The 17,803-nt window shown below is 47.3% G+C and overlaps 1 protein-coding gene across 1 annotated transcript in view; it reads left to right on the forward strand.

Annotated features, from left to right (window-relative positions):
- The window catches only part of TSPAN4 (tetraspanin 4), a 200,976-nt gene extending 183,528 nt beyond the window's left edge, over positions 1-17,448 (forward strand). Inside the window, exons 4-7 of the mRNA XM_086472158.1 lie at positions 4,277-4,378; positions 12,724-12,855; positions 14,575-14,658; positions 17,380-17,448. Coding sequence (XP_086328284.1) covers positions 4,277-4,378; positions 12,724-12,855; positions 14,575-14,658; positions 17,380-17,448 — 387 coding nt within the window. The remainder of the gene's footprint in view (positions 1-4,276; positions 4,379-12,723; positions 12,856-14,574; positions 14,659-17,379) is intronic.
- The last annotated feature ends 355 nt before the right edge of the window (positions 17,449-17,803 follow it).

The raw sequence follows: 17,803 nt of genomic DNA on the forward strand, positions 1-17,803 counted from the left end.
AAAAGGTTCTCACTGCCTAACCTTTCAGAAGCTCTTCCTTCTGAGGAAATCTCTGGTATTCCACATGACTAAAAATAAGCATCTCACTTAGAGTAACGGTTTGCCTGCTGAGAGTTTTTGTTAGGCTTCATTGCGCCCCTTCACTAGGGTTGTGCTTGGTGAAGAGCCTGGCTTGCATATGGGAGAACACAGCAGATTCAAATGGCAGAATATTTAATGTAGTACTTAGAGTCCCTGCTCTGTGATAGACATTTTGCCTGGCTGAGGACTGGTAGCTCAGAGACAAACAAGAGAAGCTGACAGATTGGCGAGTGCTGGGTGGGATCATTTGTCAGGAGACGCGGTGAATCACTGTGGTGCAGCATTTCATTTTCAGAAAGATCATTTTCTGAAAAACTCGAGTTGAAGGCAGAAGAGACAGCTGGGGGTGTTTTGTGAGTTTTCATTTAAATCAAATATACAATTAGAATAAAGGCATATCGAAAAGTTCCTGCTATTCTAAAAATATTTTGAGGAAGAAACAAAATTGAGGTTAGCAGGAAACAGAATGACCTGGAAGAGCATTTGTCACAAATAGGTGCTGAGTTTTACTTGCCCCTCTCTGGTCAAAGCCAGTAGGAATTGTATGCTAGAGCTTCAAGCAGTGCTTCAATTAGGGGAAAAAATACCCATCTCGTAACCTTGTACACAAGTTGTTCAAGCAGAGATCGATGTGCTTTTAATAGGACTGCACGTAGACACTGAACACCTCACAGCCTGAATGAGGGAAGTGGTCCTGTTTAGTGTCTGCGCTCTTCACAGTCCACAGCTACTTCTGTGTCAAGGCTGATTAATTCGTGCAAGTTAAGGCATGAATAAAAAAGGCTCTACGTACATGGCTAGAACCAGGGGAGACACAGGCGGGCGGAGCTTCGTGCCGGTACCTCAGCTGCAGGTACAGGTGAGAGGAGAGCAAAGGCCGATGCCTGCTTCCCCTTTCTCCTGGTGCCCGAGGGCCCCAGGCGCACAGTTGTGCTCTACAGGGTTATGTCTAGGTGATGATGAAGAGCTTTCTGACCCAGCCGTGAGCAAACAGGAGAGCGTGAATGCTTTAAGGAGTAGCTCTGTGAAAAAGGAGTTTTAAATCACCTGCTGTTCAGAGAATAGCACTCTGGTGTGTTTACAGCACGCTCGGTTAGAGGGTCAGGTAGAAACTTCAGTAAAGGAGAACTATGTAAAATCTTACATTTACAGTCACTCAAATAAATATAAAGCTCTCTGTGTGTGTGTGTGTATGTATATTTGTAAAACTGCGTGAGATTTCCAGATACCTTCCCATGTCAGGGGACATGAAATAAAAAAGAAATCTGGAGGTAGTGTTTCACAGCGTGCATGTGCCTCTTTCAAAGCTGTGACCTGCATAAGAGGTGAGAGAGAAGGGAGTGAGACACACATGTGGTGTGGGATTATAAAAAGCTCATATCTTCTTCCAAGCAAGATTCAAACAGGCACTTTCTTTTCAAAACAAGTAGTAACGGGTCATACAATGTGCATGACTTGGCGTGGAGGCTTTTTGAAATAGCAGTGAGAGAAGTGGTCACAGTGCCTGTGCTCCTGAGGAGTGCTCTGCTGTTTGCTCGGTTTCTGAAAGACGGAAATCTGTTGCCAGTTGTGTTCCAAGTATGAAGGTCTTTCACTCTTTGTGCAGGGAAAAATGGTTAGTTTTATGAGGAAGAGAGGGCTTGCTTCCATTTTGCCTCAGCAAGTTGCTTGCTAGGGCATCTTCCCCAGGTAAAAGGAAGAGGAGTGCTTTGTGAGGCAACCTCCTGAGACTGAGTTAAAGCACACGTGGACTTAGAAAATGTTGTTCCTAAACGTTGAAGTACTTATTAAATTATTATTAAATTGTTGTAGTTGTTGTTATTATTAATCTCAAACAGGACATGAGGACTGCATTAACAGGGGCAGCCTGTGAGCCCTGGGAAAAGGGATTATCATGCTGAGCCGCTGCATTGGTTTGCAAAGCAAAATTTGATGAGGAAATGCAGCCTTTGCATTTTGCATCCTTTTGGTAGCACAGGATTTGCCCTTCAGATAAGAATCACTGTTTCATTTGACCTTATCTCCCCAGTTCCAGATTAGTGGTGATACGAACTGCAGGCTGATGCGTAGCTCGCTCACTTTACAGGGCAGGTTTTCTCAGGTGTGATAAATTAATATTCCAACCAGACCTTTCTCTTTGGTCTTAAGGCAACAGATCTACTAGCTAGATTTCTGTCCCCCTCTGCCCTCAGCTATGTTGTTCCTCTTCACCTCTGTCCCTTTCTGAGTAAGAATTAGTTTTTCAACGATCAGTTTACCTCACTACCTCTGTAGGACCCTCAATTTCAAAGCCTCTCCTGGACTAGCAACACGACTGTGCCCTTCCATCCTAATTGATGGCTCTGCATGAGACCACAGCAGGTCCAGTTGAGACACAGGGAGCTGAGGATAAGTGAAGAGCTGAAACCCAGTTCAATCTAATTCTTAAATGAATGCTAGGGATCCCACACACATACAAGTTTATCATTTATTGCCTGTAATTTTCTCAACTAATTCCAAATTTAATGATAGCTTTCAGCTTTGGTTTTCTCTTCTAATTAACGTACCAGTGACTATGTATAATCCCTGCGTAAAGTCAAAATTATCAGCTTACATGATAATTACAGTGGGAGCGCAGCACCTACTGTTCAAGATAGTCATCCACGAGAAAGTGCTTGCGTGATAGTTCAGGTGCTGGGATTAAGTTGTACATCTTTCTCGTACTGTCCCAAAGCTATTCTGTTATTGGCTCAGCTTGATGCTGGTAAACCTTTGGGAAGGAAACAAAACAAGTGGAGAGACCAAGCACAACCCTTTGCACATACAGCAGAGATCTCTTAGACATAATGAGCTTTGGAGGTCATAGTTTTTTATGGAGTCATATGGTTGAGTGACTTTTACCCCATAATGATTATGATGTAGTGGGTTGAAAATTCCTCTTTTACGCTGTGGAAGATGCTTCGCATCCACTTTTTTTTTTTTTTTCCCCAGAAAACAGTTCTGACTGAACAAAGCAAAAGGAAAATCCAAGTCTATGGTAGAAGCAGCTCACCTTTGTTCCCTCTGTTAACTCAACATTAGCATTGGTTACTTCCTTTAGACCCCCTCAGCTGGAGTGGCTGGTGTCAGAGGGGCAGTCACTGGAGAATACACCAGGTCTGTCTCTTGCCCAGTATGGCAGAGAGTATGTATAACTCAGACTGTCCCCATGAAGCAGGTTGTGAATTTAATTTTGGTTTTCTTTTCAAGTGTTACAGCAGAAAGATCTCAGAGTGGCACTGTGTTTTGCAGTCAGATTTATAGCAGATTGATGGAGAAGAAAATGGGACAGGTCTGCTCGCCCTTCTTGCTGTACCTCTGGTGTCAAACAGACCACTAAGGGGAGGGGGGAATGTACGGGCGCGTTTGAGCAGCACTATCAGTGCTTTTCATTTACAACAGAAAAATCCGGTTAAACTGTGGATTTCCATTTATTATTTACTTCCTTTTTCGTGTTTACTTGATTCTGCAGAAACCATTGCCCTTGCAATCATTTTGGACAGTACCTGGCAGTGACCAATGATAGCCTGCTTTACCAGCAGAGGCTCTCAACAAGAAAGCAGCATCTTCAATGGCAAAAGCCTCTAAAACATAACTTTGTGCTTGCATTGAATCAACAAAAAGGCATTTATTTAAGAGCAGCTCCATTTAGTACCTAAATTCTCAAATCCTGTCTGTGCTGAGTTATGTCCATCCTGCTGTAAGAGGTGGGGTGCCCTGGCTGATGTCATGGACACAGTTCGGTGCATCAGGACAATGTTAATGCCGTGGCTGATCTCCCGGGAAGCACGTGGAAGATGCTGAGGGGTACTTGGTCACCACTGAGCTAAAAGGAGAGGCTGTGGGTAGATGAATGTTTTCATCTATAAGCCTCATTTGCAAAGAATGGGTGATTAAACTGAAACCAGTCTCTCTATATGGTTAAGGGCAAAGGTGTTCTGGAGGTCTGTGATGGAAAACATGAACATTAACTCAGAACTCCTCATGTACTGACAAAATGCGGGTACCTGTAACAGATACCAGCTCTGCTGGAGAAAGGCTTTAGGAGATGTCGATTAACTTCTTATTCATTTCAGCACGGGGCTGTTGTCCAGCATCTCCCTGCTCCGTGCACTTTGATTCTGAAACGTGGGACTCGGCACATTTTGACGTTTGTGTCTTCTGTTGTTCGTTTTAGATTGACAAGTATGCTCAGCGGGACCTGAAGAAAGGGCTTCATTTGTACGGGACAGATGGAAATATTGGCCTAACCAATGCATGGAGCATCATTCAAACAGATGTAAGTCTGAGATTTTTTTTTTTCCTTCGTCTTTACCCTTCGTGTTCTGTAACACCATGGTCTGGGTGTGAACCTCATTAAACCTCCAGATCCCAAGCCAGTCTCTTCCTCCCACGCAGTCAGCACATTAGCAACAAAAGTCTTTGCTTTTTGTAACAAATGGTAATTTTTATTTATTTCTCCTTTGACCAGGATAGTTTGTCTTTTAAAAATTTGTATTACGTAGATGCCTAAATATCATACAGTTGTGTGCTGCGTGAAGAGTGGAGGAGATGGTCAGACAGGAAACAACAGTACCTTCCCTTTAAGGTCAAAGGAACAGCTTCTGTTGGAATGAGGAGCAATAGCATAATAACAAAAAAACACTTTGACCTTTTTTCATTTCTGGCCTGTCTCCTTTCATTGCTAAACTGGCCATGGCGTTCACAACCTCCTCCTCAGCCAAAGTGTTTTTCCCAGCAGAATTCAGTCATCCTCCCATCACAGATGGGCTGGGAACGCTTTTTGCGATGTTGCCACTGCTGTTGCATCCTGCTCATTCTGTGACAGCACTCTGCCAGTGTTTGTCTTGTAAGGACTGGTGAACACTGTAGCTGGCTTCCTCCTTCTGTCCTTGTCTGGCTTGCTGAGGAGACACCATCGCTGACAGTTCAGGTTTATTAGCTCTGTCCTTCTCTTTTCATACTCAGTTCAGTCCGTTCTCTTGGGGTGATCTTTCTGATTTGATTTTCTCTGCTTCTTGAATGAGGGGAAGTGCTCCAACTTTGCTGCTGCTTTAGGAAGAAGCACTTGTACTGCCTTGGCTTCACTCAAAAAATCTTGCAGAGCTTTCTCAAGTTCTCCTCGAGAGGTGCTAGCGTGGTACAGACAGGCAGGGCTTTAGTCTTGCCTCTGATGTCTTAAATCAGCCACAGATGATAACCTTCCCCACTGCTTCCGAGGTTATATGAGCTGTTTAAGACGAGGGCTGGGCTACCCACTGCTTTTTGATACGATAAACCTGCTTGTTTACCCTTTGCTTCCTCTGTTGCTGCTGGGGCTGAAATCCTGAACACCTTTCAGTCTGGTAGTGTCGAGATTCACATCTACTCTGCAGTACAATACAGGATAACAGGAGCGGCAGGCTGCTGAGAAAAGGTCTGAGAAAATTTGGGGTCACTTACAGGACAAAAGAACTGGTTGGCCAAACTCCTCGTGCATCTCTGGGGCGGCGGGAGCTGTCTATATGGAGTGCAGTAGGTGGATGGCAATGGTCCTGTGGGTGAAAGACATAAACAGCTCAGGTCCAGCTAAGAAGCAAACAAGCTTTCCAGTCCTGCGTCCTGACAACCGCGTGTGGAAGGCTCTTTCGGTTACCTCTAAAAGGCCTCAGCATCTTGCAAGAGCGTTAATATTTTTCTCTCCCAGGGCTGTGATCAAATATGAGAAGGCACCAATTTCCGAAAAGAGAAATACATTTTATGGTGCTAGCCCAAGAGCAAGCTATGGGAAACAGATAAAATTTTTAACGTTGTTGCTTATATCAAACAGCATTAGAAGTTTTACTCATTTACACTAGCTTAACTCTGCTTTGTGAAAATGTAGTAAAAATTATTAATATTAAGATGTTTGCAGTAAAAATTAATCTGGTTTTGGTGACACTCCAAGGACTGTTAAAAGCGTATAGCAAAGGTGAGGGGAAAAGCATTATTTGGAGGGCGTATGGGATATAAACCCCATGCTTCTCCTTCCCTTTCTGTAAAACAGGTGTAACAATATATATCGGGTCTAGTTCACCTAGTCACATTTTTTTCAAGACATTCACAAGTTGGATTGGATCCAGAAAAGATGTCAAAGAATAATGAGAATTGCGGAAATTTACATTATGGTGAGAAACTTTAAAAGCTTTATAGAAACAGGAAAAGATGAAGTAGTGATGTGATTGCAGCCCTTAAAAAGAGAGCGGGAAGGGGAAAGGTTTTGAAAGAAAAGGGCTCTTGAGTGGATCCAGGAGCTTAAAAACTCAAGATACAGATAGCTGATGGTAGGACGTCATTGTACAGCAGGATGGTGGAGTCTTTCTCTCGGAAGTCAAAACCAGGTTTTTGTCTAAAGGAAATGGTGTTGTTCAGTGACAAGCTTGGGTTTGGGGCAGGACTCAATAGACCCTGATCTGTGTAGTGCTACGGATGGTGCTTGGTTGTCCGAATGGTTCCTTTGGCCTTGAAACCTATTACAGTTTAGAGAGTGTCTTATAAGTTTCAGGTGAAACTCATGTTAGGTAGGTCTTAGGAGCCCCAAACAGCAAAGTGCCATCTCATGAGCCACGTGCAGTCACTCTCTTTTCTAACACAGCAACTCTGGAATTACTATGTGCTGTCCTGACAGTACCACAGTGTGACAGTCTCAACGCTCCCCGTGCTGGGTGCTGTGGGGAAAGGCGAAGAGCTCCCACAGACCCATTGATACCGCCCTGCATCGCTGGTTTTCACGTGTCTTTTCTAAAACTATTTAGACTCTTGCTGGGGTGCAGCGAAGGCAATCCCAGCATGGCTAATTACATAAAGCACTTTGCAGTTGAATACTGCTATGCAAATGCCAAGTATTATCTTCTGTTCAGTAATAATCATTATCCCTCACATCCCTCATCAGTTGAGCTTAATCACCGACAGGAGGATTAGGGCAATACAGGGACTTTCTGAAAGGGAAGTCCCAGCCCAGGCTCGCGGTTTCCATTCTGGCTCCTATGAGAGAGCTCTCAAACCCCCCACATCGGAGCCAGCCGTGTTGCTGTGCAGGACAGTGTCTCAGCACTGACTTTTCTACTGGAGGCAGGAGACCTCAGTCGTTGGGTGAGCTGTGGGCCTGCCTGTACGTGGGTGGAAAACAGCAGCCTTGGAAAAAAAGGCGGCATGTAAAAAACATGGCAGCAACAGAAATCATAACGAGTCCCTCTCCATTGTCCTCTCTGCATTCACTGCTTTCTTTGCAAAAGGACTTTTCAGAGCTGGAGCAGAAGGATGGCACCATGGTTAAAGTAGCAGGCTCAGATGTGAGGGATCTAAGCTCTGGCACAGTTCTTCGTTTCTCCTACTGTTAGCTTAGACAGAGACGGTCCCCACCCTGAGTCCACCAAGTATGACTGTGTGTGGCAACTTTTGCTTAAAGAACGGGAAAAGAGCTTTTCCAGAAGCAGAACCACATTTAGATGTCATCTGATCTCTGGGGGACTGGCCGGTGACAAATCAGAGGGGAGGCTTGGCTGGGGGTACAGATATACAGTGTGCACTCAGGGACTTCTGAGTGGTGGTTAGTGGATTTCCTCCTCAAGTGTGAAAGGACTGAGCACCTTTGTTGCGGGGGGTTCGTCTCCGAAGCCTTTGTGCCTTGAGAAATGGTTTTCCTCTTTCTAACAGCACCATACAGTTCCTAAGTCACTGGGAACAAGGACCAAAAGGGTCGGTCAGGCCCGTTGTGAAAGAGGAAGTTGTGGTTTTGGTCCGTGACTGATCTGTTCAGATTTCCAATAAAGGAGCTGGGGCGAGCAACGCGGGTGAGAGGAAAAGCACTAGACTCATTTTGCAGTCGTATTAAGCCTCTAGGTCAGGGAGCTGTTTCAAATTAGAATATTTTATTGATTTCTTTTTAACACCTTCAGCTAACCAAACTCACAGCCTTTCTCCATAGCGTTTCAGACCTTAAAAGGATCAGGAACACAAGCAGGTGACTTTCGTGTGCTGTACCTGAAGACTGCGAAAGCTCACAAAGTGATTTTGAAAATGACTAAAATTCTAATAGTTTAGGATGTACATTCCCCTGAACTGCCTTACACTCCTTACCAGCCAGGACTGGGTAAAGTTACAGGTGGAGATCATTAGGAAATGGGATATCAGCATTAATTTTTAAAATGTTGCTTCATCCCAAATGTCTCTCTGATCAATATTTGAAGACTTCTCCTTTTAACTAACCAGGCAGTAATTCGAGAGGCATGCAGAAATGCATTAGCTTCACCACCGTGAGCAGATGCAGCTCACTTTTACTGCTGTGTAACGCCTTTCATGTCTATTTAGAGCACTGTAACTGAGAACAAAATTTGACCCATCCCCTCTACCCCAGTCATTGATTCCATTAGATCAGACCACACTTTCGGATTACTGCTGAAGGAACCCAAACCACGGATTAAACAGGATTTTAGAATAAAACTTATTCACCACTTTTTACAGCGATAGAGGAAAAAGGTGTATAAAAGTCACCCTGCCCTGTCCCTAGTTCTCTGTCACATTCACAAAACTGGAGAACCAGGAATTGCTAAAACCTGTCTGCAACAAGGACTGGCGGTGTCTTTAGTTTTGTGAACCCTACCCGAGCCTGGCCGACGTTGCAGGAATGTGGCGCAGCAGAGGAGCCTGCTCAGCCTTCGGTGCCGGGAGTGCCGCTAAGGTTCATGCGAGAGTCCAACGCCTTGACGTTCTGCTGACCAAGGTAGAAGCTTTGTGGTTAATTACCAGCCTCAGATGCCCTGTGCTAGAGCAGCAGTTACTGGTTAACACAACAGCTGAGCCGGCCGCAGGCAGCGTGGCATTCCCTACATCCAGCGGGAGCCCTCAGGGCCGGCGGGTGCTGCGTGGCTGGGAGCGGCGCTCCGCAGCACGGCCTTGGGCTGCTCCGGTGTGCTGCGCCACCCCTGCGGGTCCTCAGCTCGGGGGAACCGACGAGCTGCCTCAGAACCCCGCGGGGAATCGACAGGGGAGCAATTTGTGTCTCTTTAACAAAGGAGGGAAAAAATGAGTTTTGACATCTCGGGAGACAGAGCCTCCCACGTGAAACATGTGGAACAAACAGCAGCGTGTCGTCAGTGTTCCCGGGAACGCTCAGCAGCAGGAGCTGAGACACTCAGAGGCACTTGACAAGGTTTTGCTTGTTTGAGCAAGTCTGCCAAGCACCGTACGAGTGTCCCCAGAACCTACTACCTGTTGTCACCTTACGCTGTAACTGCCATGGGCAGGCACCGTGGCATCTGGTGATGCATCCTCCTTCACCGCCGCAAGCCCTAGAATCGGCTGGCCCAGTCAAGGTGTCTTAAAGTTACTGCTGTTCAAGACATTTTTAACAGATTACCCCCTTTGAAAGTGTGTTAGTTGGGGCACCCCAAAATAAAGCACTATTAGTTTGTAATTGTTTCTGAAAAATGTAAGTGTCTTGTTCCCTGTGGAAACTAGGAGCAGAACTAACCGGTTAGGCACCTGGTCTAATTTTGTCACTTAACTAGTGAAGGGAACAAGACAGGACTGTAAATGTGACCAAAAAATGAATGTGGTTGTAGCACGACTCCAGTCTGCGGTTGCTTCACGGCAGTCAGGCAGTTTGACTGCCTTTGCGGAGGAACGTGCAGTCTGGTGTAACTGGCTACACCAAGCTGCTGGTGGCAGAAATTACCCTTCATGTGACCTGAGCTTTCTCCATCCTCCAAGTGTAGGACTGTCTCCCACTATCCTTGCCCAGAAACCTTGTAAATCTTAAAAAGAGAAGTCTAAGAGGATTCTAAAAAAAAAATCCTCTTATTTTGCTCTTTGTCCTCAATATTCCCTTTTCTTCTAATAGTCCCTCAACTCCTTCAACAATTTGGCTACTTACTGTTCAGCTTCACGCACAAAGGATAAACCAGTCCCTTGTCACATGATCCAAAATCACTCCCACACTCTCTCCTCTCTACTTGGGCCTCTGTAATGAAGTCTCTGAATTTACCGAGCTCTCAGCTACTCCGTCTTTTTGGCTTCTGGCAGGACCCCTTTGCTGAATCTGTACTGGTGACCCCTTCAGTCCCACTGCTGCCTGTTTCCTTATTCTTGCCTCTCTCACCTGCTGCCGTGGGTCTGTGCCTCTGCTCCCTAGAGGTGCCGTTCACCGGACTTGGTCTCCGTTGGATGCTACTCGCTCGCTTGCTCCTCTGTGGCGTTAGTACTCTTCTGTGTTCGTCCTCTGCTACTTAATTACATCGCTCATCCTTCCTTTGTCTTCCATGACATCTCTTCCAGTTACAGTTCCAGACATTACCTCTTCTATGCCAAGACCAGACCCTTGTGCTACTTTGTTCTTTTCTACCTTCAATCTTTTCTTGGCCCTTTCTCCCAAGGCTAGGGCTGTCCAGTCTGCCAGCAGTGGCAGGCAAGTATCAATATTTAATCCTCTGCTCTTGTACAGTACCCAGAGGATCTGCGTGGGCCGGCAATGCTTGGCTCTGCAGCTGCATCCCCTCCTATTTCCACCTTCTGCCTCACCAGGACGTTTTAGTCTTTGGAGTCCCAACCCCAGGTCGTGGCATGGCCACCTTCTGTTTACCAGGCTCCACAGCACCAGCTGTCCTCAGCCCGTTACTGAGCCCTTAACTACAAACCCAGCACTTCATCTCCTTCGTCTGTCAGACTTTGACACCTTCAGCCGTGCAGTGTTACAGGGAGAAGGGGTCTAGTCCCGATTTATGCAAACTTGTGTCACTTGCGTTTGGCCAGAACATCACTCAGATGCCTCAGCCCTTGCTGTTGCACTCTCTGCATCGCAGACGAGCCACATTTTCAAGGCTTGCCATTTACAAGCTGTCACTTCTCACTGTCTGTCAAAGAGCTGCCTCCTGACTCTAATGATGACAGCCTGCAAGACCTCCTCCTCAGATTTCTGGATAAACCAGCTTTCCTCAAATGCACGCCATGTGTTCCCTGCCGCTCTCACCTGCTCTTTGGGACCCGCTACACATGGAGGTCCTCTTGTGCAGGAACATAGAGGGGAAAAAAGAAAGTCACAAACTTTTTTTGCTTTCAAGTCCGTTTGTAGCAAGTGAAGGCTGTAACTCAGTCACAAGCTCCGGATTGATCTCTGCCACGGACCAAATCAGAATTCTGAGCAGAGCCTCGGGGGGATAGCTGTTAGTCCAGGAAAAACTTCTGACTTGTGCTTGGCAGAAGAAAACCGGTGCACTGAAATGTCTCTATCGTGATTCCTTTCTGTGAGTGCTTGAAGCATGGTGTGATGTGCGAGGCAACGCGGGACGCCTCTGCCCTCTGTTGGGCTTGGATGGCAGATGGTGTGTGTGCAGCAAGCCCTGAACACTCGACCCTCTGTGCCCATAGATCTTTGTGTGTGTATGTATATATATATTTATATATATGTGTATATATATATACACACATACACACACACCCCCATATACGTACATATATATGTATACGTATGGAAAACTTTCCCTCAGGCCAGTGTAAACACCAGGATCTGAATTAGGTCCCTGGTCCTGGTGATGCAGACATCTGCATGATTATGAGTCTACCAGAAACAAGAGGAATGGTCTCCATAGGGATGCAAAGAATACTGTATGGGCTTATATAAAATCACATTTAAAAAAATAAGATCTTGGCAAGTTATTTCGGGGCTAAGGAGGTGGCTGGCGTAGCCTTGGAGAAGTGTGAAGCACTGCCAGTAGCAGAGAGCAGTTCTGCAGCCCGGTGTTGTCTTGTTTCACTCATTAGTGGTGAAGTGTCTGAATCCCGACACACTCACACTTCTGAGTGAGCACAGGGGTGACAGATGGCGAACATATCCATATGGCAACAAGCCGTAGCGTAGTGTCACAGGAATATGGCCGTGCCCACAGGGGCGGCCGGTCCCGGTGCTGGTCCCTGCAGTTGGGCCTGTTCCCTGCACCTCACCCGCTGCCGCAGCCCAGCCCACCTCCCGGTTCGGCCCCGCCGTGGCCCCTGTGCTCTGCGCGGCGGCTGCAGGCGCTCAGAGCGCCGCTGTTGCGCGGCATCAGCGACGACATCACGGGCCTGCACCGAAGAGAGGAGGAAATAACTCTTTTACTGACTGACGAAGACTTTCAGAGGTGATCAGTAATTAACAGCTTAGAGAGAAATTTGCCTTGTTAACTTCAATCATGGTTTCAGCAGCAGTGTGCCGTAGAGATCCCAGCAGCTTCATCTCCTGGGTGCTGTATCTGTATCTTCAATAATTTTTTCCTGACAACAAGCTGCAAACGATGTTCGAATCCTGCTCAGCCCCATCAACTCTTAACCTCAGTACTCAGCTGGGGTTGTCCTGTTTCAGCTCCTGCAGTGTCCTGCCACTGCAAACAGGTGCCTTTGCTCCTCGTATCGGCATCAGCTACATACAAGACCATATTTAAACATAATCGAAGAGTGGGGGAAAGGCTCTATTTGGGTAAAGCTGGGGAAATACTGTATTTCTTTAAAATGTCAGGCCTCTGCTGGTGTCATTGAAATGCACTGAATGTCCAGCTGCAGGAGGCAGCAGTCAGAACGAGCAGAAATCGGTGACAGATCATACTCACGGAATCATCTCTGTTCTTCTTTTTCCAGTTCAGATGCTGTGGAGTCTCCAACTACACTGACTGGTTTGAAGTGTACAACACAACCCGGGTGCCCGACTCCTGCTGCTTAGAATTCAGTGAGAACTGTGGACTCCATTCCCCAGGGACCTGGTGGAAAGCGGTGAGTGGCTCCCCCGCAGCAGCTCAGCGGCTGCCTTGTGGCCCAGGAGAAGGCCAGGCTGCTGGGTGTTTGCTGCACGGGGCTGTACAGCTGCCTAGGGACGTTGTACCCTTATGGGTCTGTAGTCAGGTGGTTTCAGAAGGCCTGTGTTGAGCTGTGGCTTTTGACCTCCAATGAAACCGCCAGTTTAATTACTTTTACGAGCTGAGGGCTTGCCTTTCCACAGGCTCTAAGCTGCTGTGTCACATTGCAGACAGGTGCCTTCCAGCACCGGAGCACGCAGTAGCTCGATCTAGCTGGGGGTAGGATTGTCCCTTTACTGCCCCACCTACTGCAGTCAGGTAGAGAAGGGCAAATGGCTCGTCCACGCACGTAGCCCAAGCCCTAGAGCAGCAGCCACAGCTGACGGTGGCACAGGCTGCGAGCGGCCAGAGGACTGTGAGCCTGGCGTGCTCGGCCCTGCCAGGAGCCCGGGGCTGCCCCTGCACAGCGGGTGGAGGGGAAGGGGGAAGGGAGCTGCTCCCCTGCATCACCAGCAGCGGGGTTTGGCCGCGAGTTTCTGCACTTGCCTGTAATCAAATCTAAAACTCTGTGGGATAATTTCCCTATGCTCTCCTCAGCAAGATCTTTCCAGAGAAGATTGTCAGAGCCTAAATCCTTCTCTGAGCTCAGCGATTCTTTCTGCTAATTACAGGTAGTACAGTTACCCAGGAGAGGTGTGGAGCGAGGCTATCTGACGAAGTGGAACTATAGGGAAGTTTTGCTGGGTCTAATGGTTTGTGAAGACAATGAGTAAAGCTCTCTTGGCTACTTTCTGGTGAGATTTCATATATGTGGATTGGCAGCAGCTGAGTTCCAACCAAACATGGCTCCTGTCTACCTGTCAAGTAGCTCCAAGTCAAATTTTGAATTTAAGGGCTTAAAAGTTCTTCTCCTGTTTTGTTTGGGGTACCAAGAAGATCAGTGCAGTTAACACCATGTCTGCTGGTGGGCATTAATAGTTTTGCCTTTACACGCACCTGAAGGCTGAAGGATTCTTGGCCATGTACATTTACGAGCCAGAGGGCACAATTCTTGCACAAGATTGTCTCACGGCCATTATTTATTATTTACACATCATTGAAAGAAAGGTTTCACTTCACCAAATCCCACCCTCCCCAAAGCTGGGTCAGGAACATGAGGTTACAGCTACTGCAGGATTTAAGGAAGAAAGTAAGAGCGGAGCACCCACACTGCAACCGGAGCTGGTGGAAAAGGGTATACAAGGGGCCTGTGTGGAGCAGGAGTGGCTACTGAGCACCTTGCCCTGGAACTTTTGGGTTTGATAGACACATATATATGTATTATAATAAATATTGGCTTTCCTGAAACATGGAGAAAATGAAGGGCTCATTCTGAAGGTCTGACTGCTTCTAGGTGGGTTTTAGAGGGCAAAAAGGCCCCAAAGCCACGGCTTGTTTAGTTTTAGTTACTGGCCCAACTTGGATGGAGCAGCGCTCGCACAGCGTTTTGGAGGGGCATGTTTTTGTGTTGCTGACATTCGTGCTCCGTGTTCAAGCGTCAACCCAGAACTAACCGGTCGTTGCTCCAGTGCTGAAGTGAGCACCCAGGCTACCCTGGCAGCTTGGTCTGCTCTGGCTTGTTCCTGTCTCTGTGTTCCCAGGGGAGCAGAGCTGTGTCCTTATGGCTAATAAAGTATTCTGTTTTTTTTTTTTTCAGCCTTGCTACGAAACGGTGAAAATATGGCTCCAGGAAAACTTACTAGCAGTGGGAATCTTTGGATTGTGCACAGCTATGGTGCAGGTACAGTTTAATATCAATTTTCAAATCCCAGTTAATCATAACTAAATAATTAACCAGAGATCCAGATACACTTTGCCCAAGCCTGTTTTAATAATTCCACATTTTACATGCTGTTAGGGTAAAACTCTGCAAGATTTAAGCCTTCTGTGTTTTAATTTAGTTAAAATACTATGTAAGAGGTACAGCACTAGGAATGCTGCGCCCATTTTCTCCTTGGTGATGCAGTGCAAAGAGCAGCCTCTTTTTACCCAGTGGTGTCTCGGAGGCTTAGACCTGACTCAGTGGCGAGATGATCCCGGCCATCCAAAGGCAGCAGCCTGATCAGAGTAGGGTGAACTGCCTTTTAGGGTGTTTGGCCAGTAATTCTCCAGAGGGGACCATCTGCTTAGGCTAAATATCTAACTTCAAGACAGCCTAAAGGGAGCTGAAGCCTTCAGCCCCATCCTCAGCCCCAGGGTAAGTTACAGGTTGGGATGTAGTTACGGTTCCTCAACCCTGTCACTAAAACCTTAAAACTGCAGAGGAAGGAGATGGGTGAGGTGGGCACAGCCTACCAGATCTGTGGTCCGCAGCTATTTCCAGCGTAGCTTTGGTCACTGTAGCACCCTGCCTCTTGCGTACTGGCGACTTTAAGCCAGCTTGCCCTGGTGGTGGCCATTGTGTGGCCCCAATGGCACAAACCTGAGAGCTGTGCTGTAGCTTGGGCTGTTTCAGCTACACGTCAGCCCCTTTTCGCTGCCCATCCCTGAGTGCAGTGAAGATGGAGCTTTAGGCTCCAGCTCCACCCGCTCTCACACTCAACACGGGGGGGGGGGTGGCAGGATGCAGGAAGGATGGCATCGCTACACTGATCAATTAATACCTTGTAACTCAGATTAACCCATGGGGTGATTTTTTTTTCTCAGTTTTGCATGGTGTACCCTAGCAGCAGCACCGGCGAGCCCGGGATCAGAAGTCCACTCGTATTCCCTCTGCCATCAGATTAGGCAGAACGGCCTGTGTCTTTCTGCAGCTTGTTAAGGCAAATGCCCAACTCCTCGTGTGCCCAAATTCAGGAGCTTTTGGGGTCCAGTAGGGTAAGCAGATATGCTTGGGCAAAAAGAAGAAGATCACATGGCAGAGAGACGATGTCAGACTGTTGTTAATAGATTGCCATGTTTTAAAAAACAGCTTTTGAGCATCTATTCAGCATTTAGGGAGTCTTTAGAAAAGGATATATTAAAAACTCAGCAGCCCCCGTCAGAGTCCTTCCCATAGACCTTGATTATGTTTAGGATGTTGAAGAGAAGGCTGCCTTCTGACAGAACGAAACTGCTAGTTTGCACGGGAGAAAACGCTTCAGACAATTTAAAAATGCTAATTAATATTCCTAGTAAATGCTGTGAAATACAGAGAAAACACCTCAGAACAGAAAAGATTTTTTAGTCTGTCTTCCAGCTGCACTATGTGATTGGATCTAATCGACGATGAGAGTTTTGACCCACCACCACCCAAAACGAGTTGGGTCCCTTGGTTGTTGCTGTGACAGTGTTGATCGGGTCCCAAGCCCCTGACACACCTGAAGGACATACAGCACACGGGGCAGGAGAATCTCCTTTGGTCGGGCACGCTCGAACTTACAAAACAAATCTGGCCACCGAGGTTTTGGGGTGCAGCTGCCCCCGGGGCACCCCCGCGCTGGGGAGCGAAGGCAGCGTTCAGGGGTACCTCCGGCAGGGAGGTGCTTACTCTAGAACAGCGCACTAAAGCCTCACAAGTTTATTTTGCTGTGGAAGAACAGGAAGTGAAGACAGTAACAGCTTTATAACCTTCCCCCCACCCCCTCCCCCTTTATTTATGAAGCAGTACATGGGTTATTCAGGTACTCTTTCAAAATACTCATTACCAGGAACTACTATTCACATAGAGCCTAAATTTGAGGTGGTTAAATTAAGTACTTAAAATAGAATTCATACCAAAAAAAAAAAGGCAAAGCGTTATTATTTCAGTGACAATTTTTACAAGGAACAGTAACAACCACTTAGTACATTCATGGAAGTCCTTCAGCGGGAAGGAAAATAAGACTCTTCCCCACCCGCTTTTCTGATGCAGTGAGCTACCCAAGGCACAGCAGGCCAGCAGCTGGGCTGGGAGAAGAACCACCACCTCCCCGCTGCTTCTCTTGAGTAGACTGAGCGGGAAGACACATCCATTGTTGATGAGGCACGGATGGTGATGATTAATGCATGGCCAGTCCCCAGCGGTGCCCCCCCGGGGCCCTGCGCACACGCACTCCAACAGGGCCGCACAGCGGCCCGAACCGCGGCGCCGTTGGGGCAGGGACGAGCCCGACTCGTTCACAGCAGCAGCGCTGCCCGCACAGCCCCGCAGCTGAGGGTTGCTGCTGGAAAGTATTTTTGAGCAAAAGACATCCAAACATTTCTTTTCAATACACCTCCTCGCAGCATCTGGTGGCTGCTTTTCGTGGAGAAATCGCCTCTCCTGTGCTCTCGCTGTTCAGCCTGTACAGCAGCAACACAGGTAAGGACAAAAGGCAGAGAGAAACTAGGAACAGAACAAGGACACGAACCGGCAAGCAAAGCAGTATGTGATGTGTCGTCCTGTGTGTGAATAAACCCAGTGTGAGCATGCTGTATGCCCCCTTTTTTTTGGTTTTGTGGCAATAAATAGGGGATTTTTTATTTACTGAAAACCAATTGTTTGTTTCTCTCTTTCTCTTAGATTCTCGGACTCACCTTTGCCATGACCATGTATTGTCAGGTAGTCAAGGCAGACACCTACTGCGCATAGATACCGTTCCCAGTCTTTCTGCTCCTCCTCCCAAGGACACAGGAGAATCTCCTTCATGCTCATTCATCTGACTTTTTCCCCCCTTTGTACTATGAACTGTGTATAATGCTATCTTTCTGAAGCTCTTGTGAATCACCCCACTTCACTGAAGGAGGAAGGAAAGAAAGTCAGTCCTTGACCTGGCACAGGTAAGAAGCAGCCTTGTCTTTACATGGTGAAAACCTCTGAAGAGCAACAGCTCCTTCCACGTGGCCTGTGGCAAGGCGAAGGAGGCGGCTGCTGCGGGGCTGCTCTGCAAACCGGCGGTGGGAGAAGGTGGCGCTGAGGCAGCCTCGCGGAAACCTGCCAGGTCGCC

Source organism: Leptosomus discolor, chromosome 12, assembly GCF_034619465.1.
Source record: "Leptosomus discolor isolate bLepDis1 chromosome 12, bLepDis1.hap2, whole genome shotgun sequence".
Classification (NCBI taxonomy): Eukaryota; Metazoa; Chordata; class Aves; order Leptosomiformes; family Leptosomidae; genus Leptosomus; species Leptosomus discolor.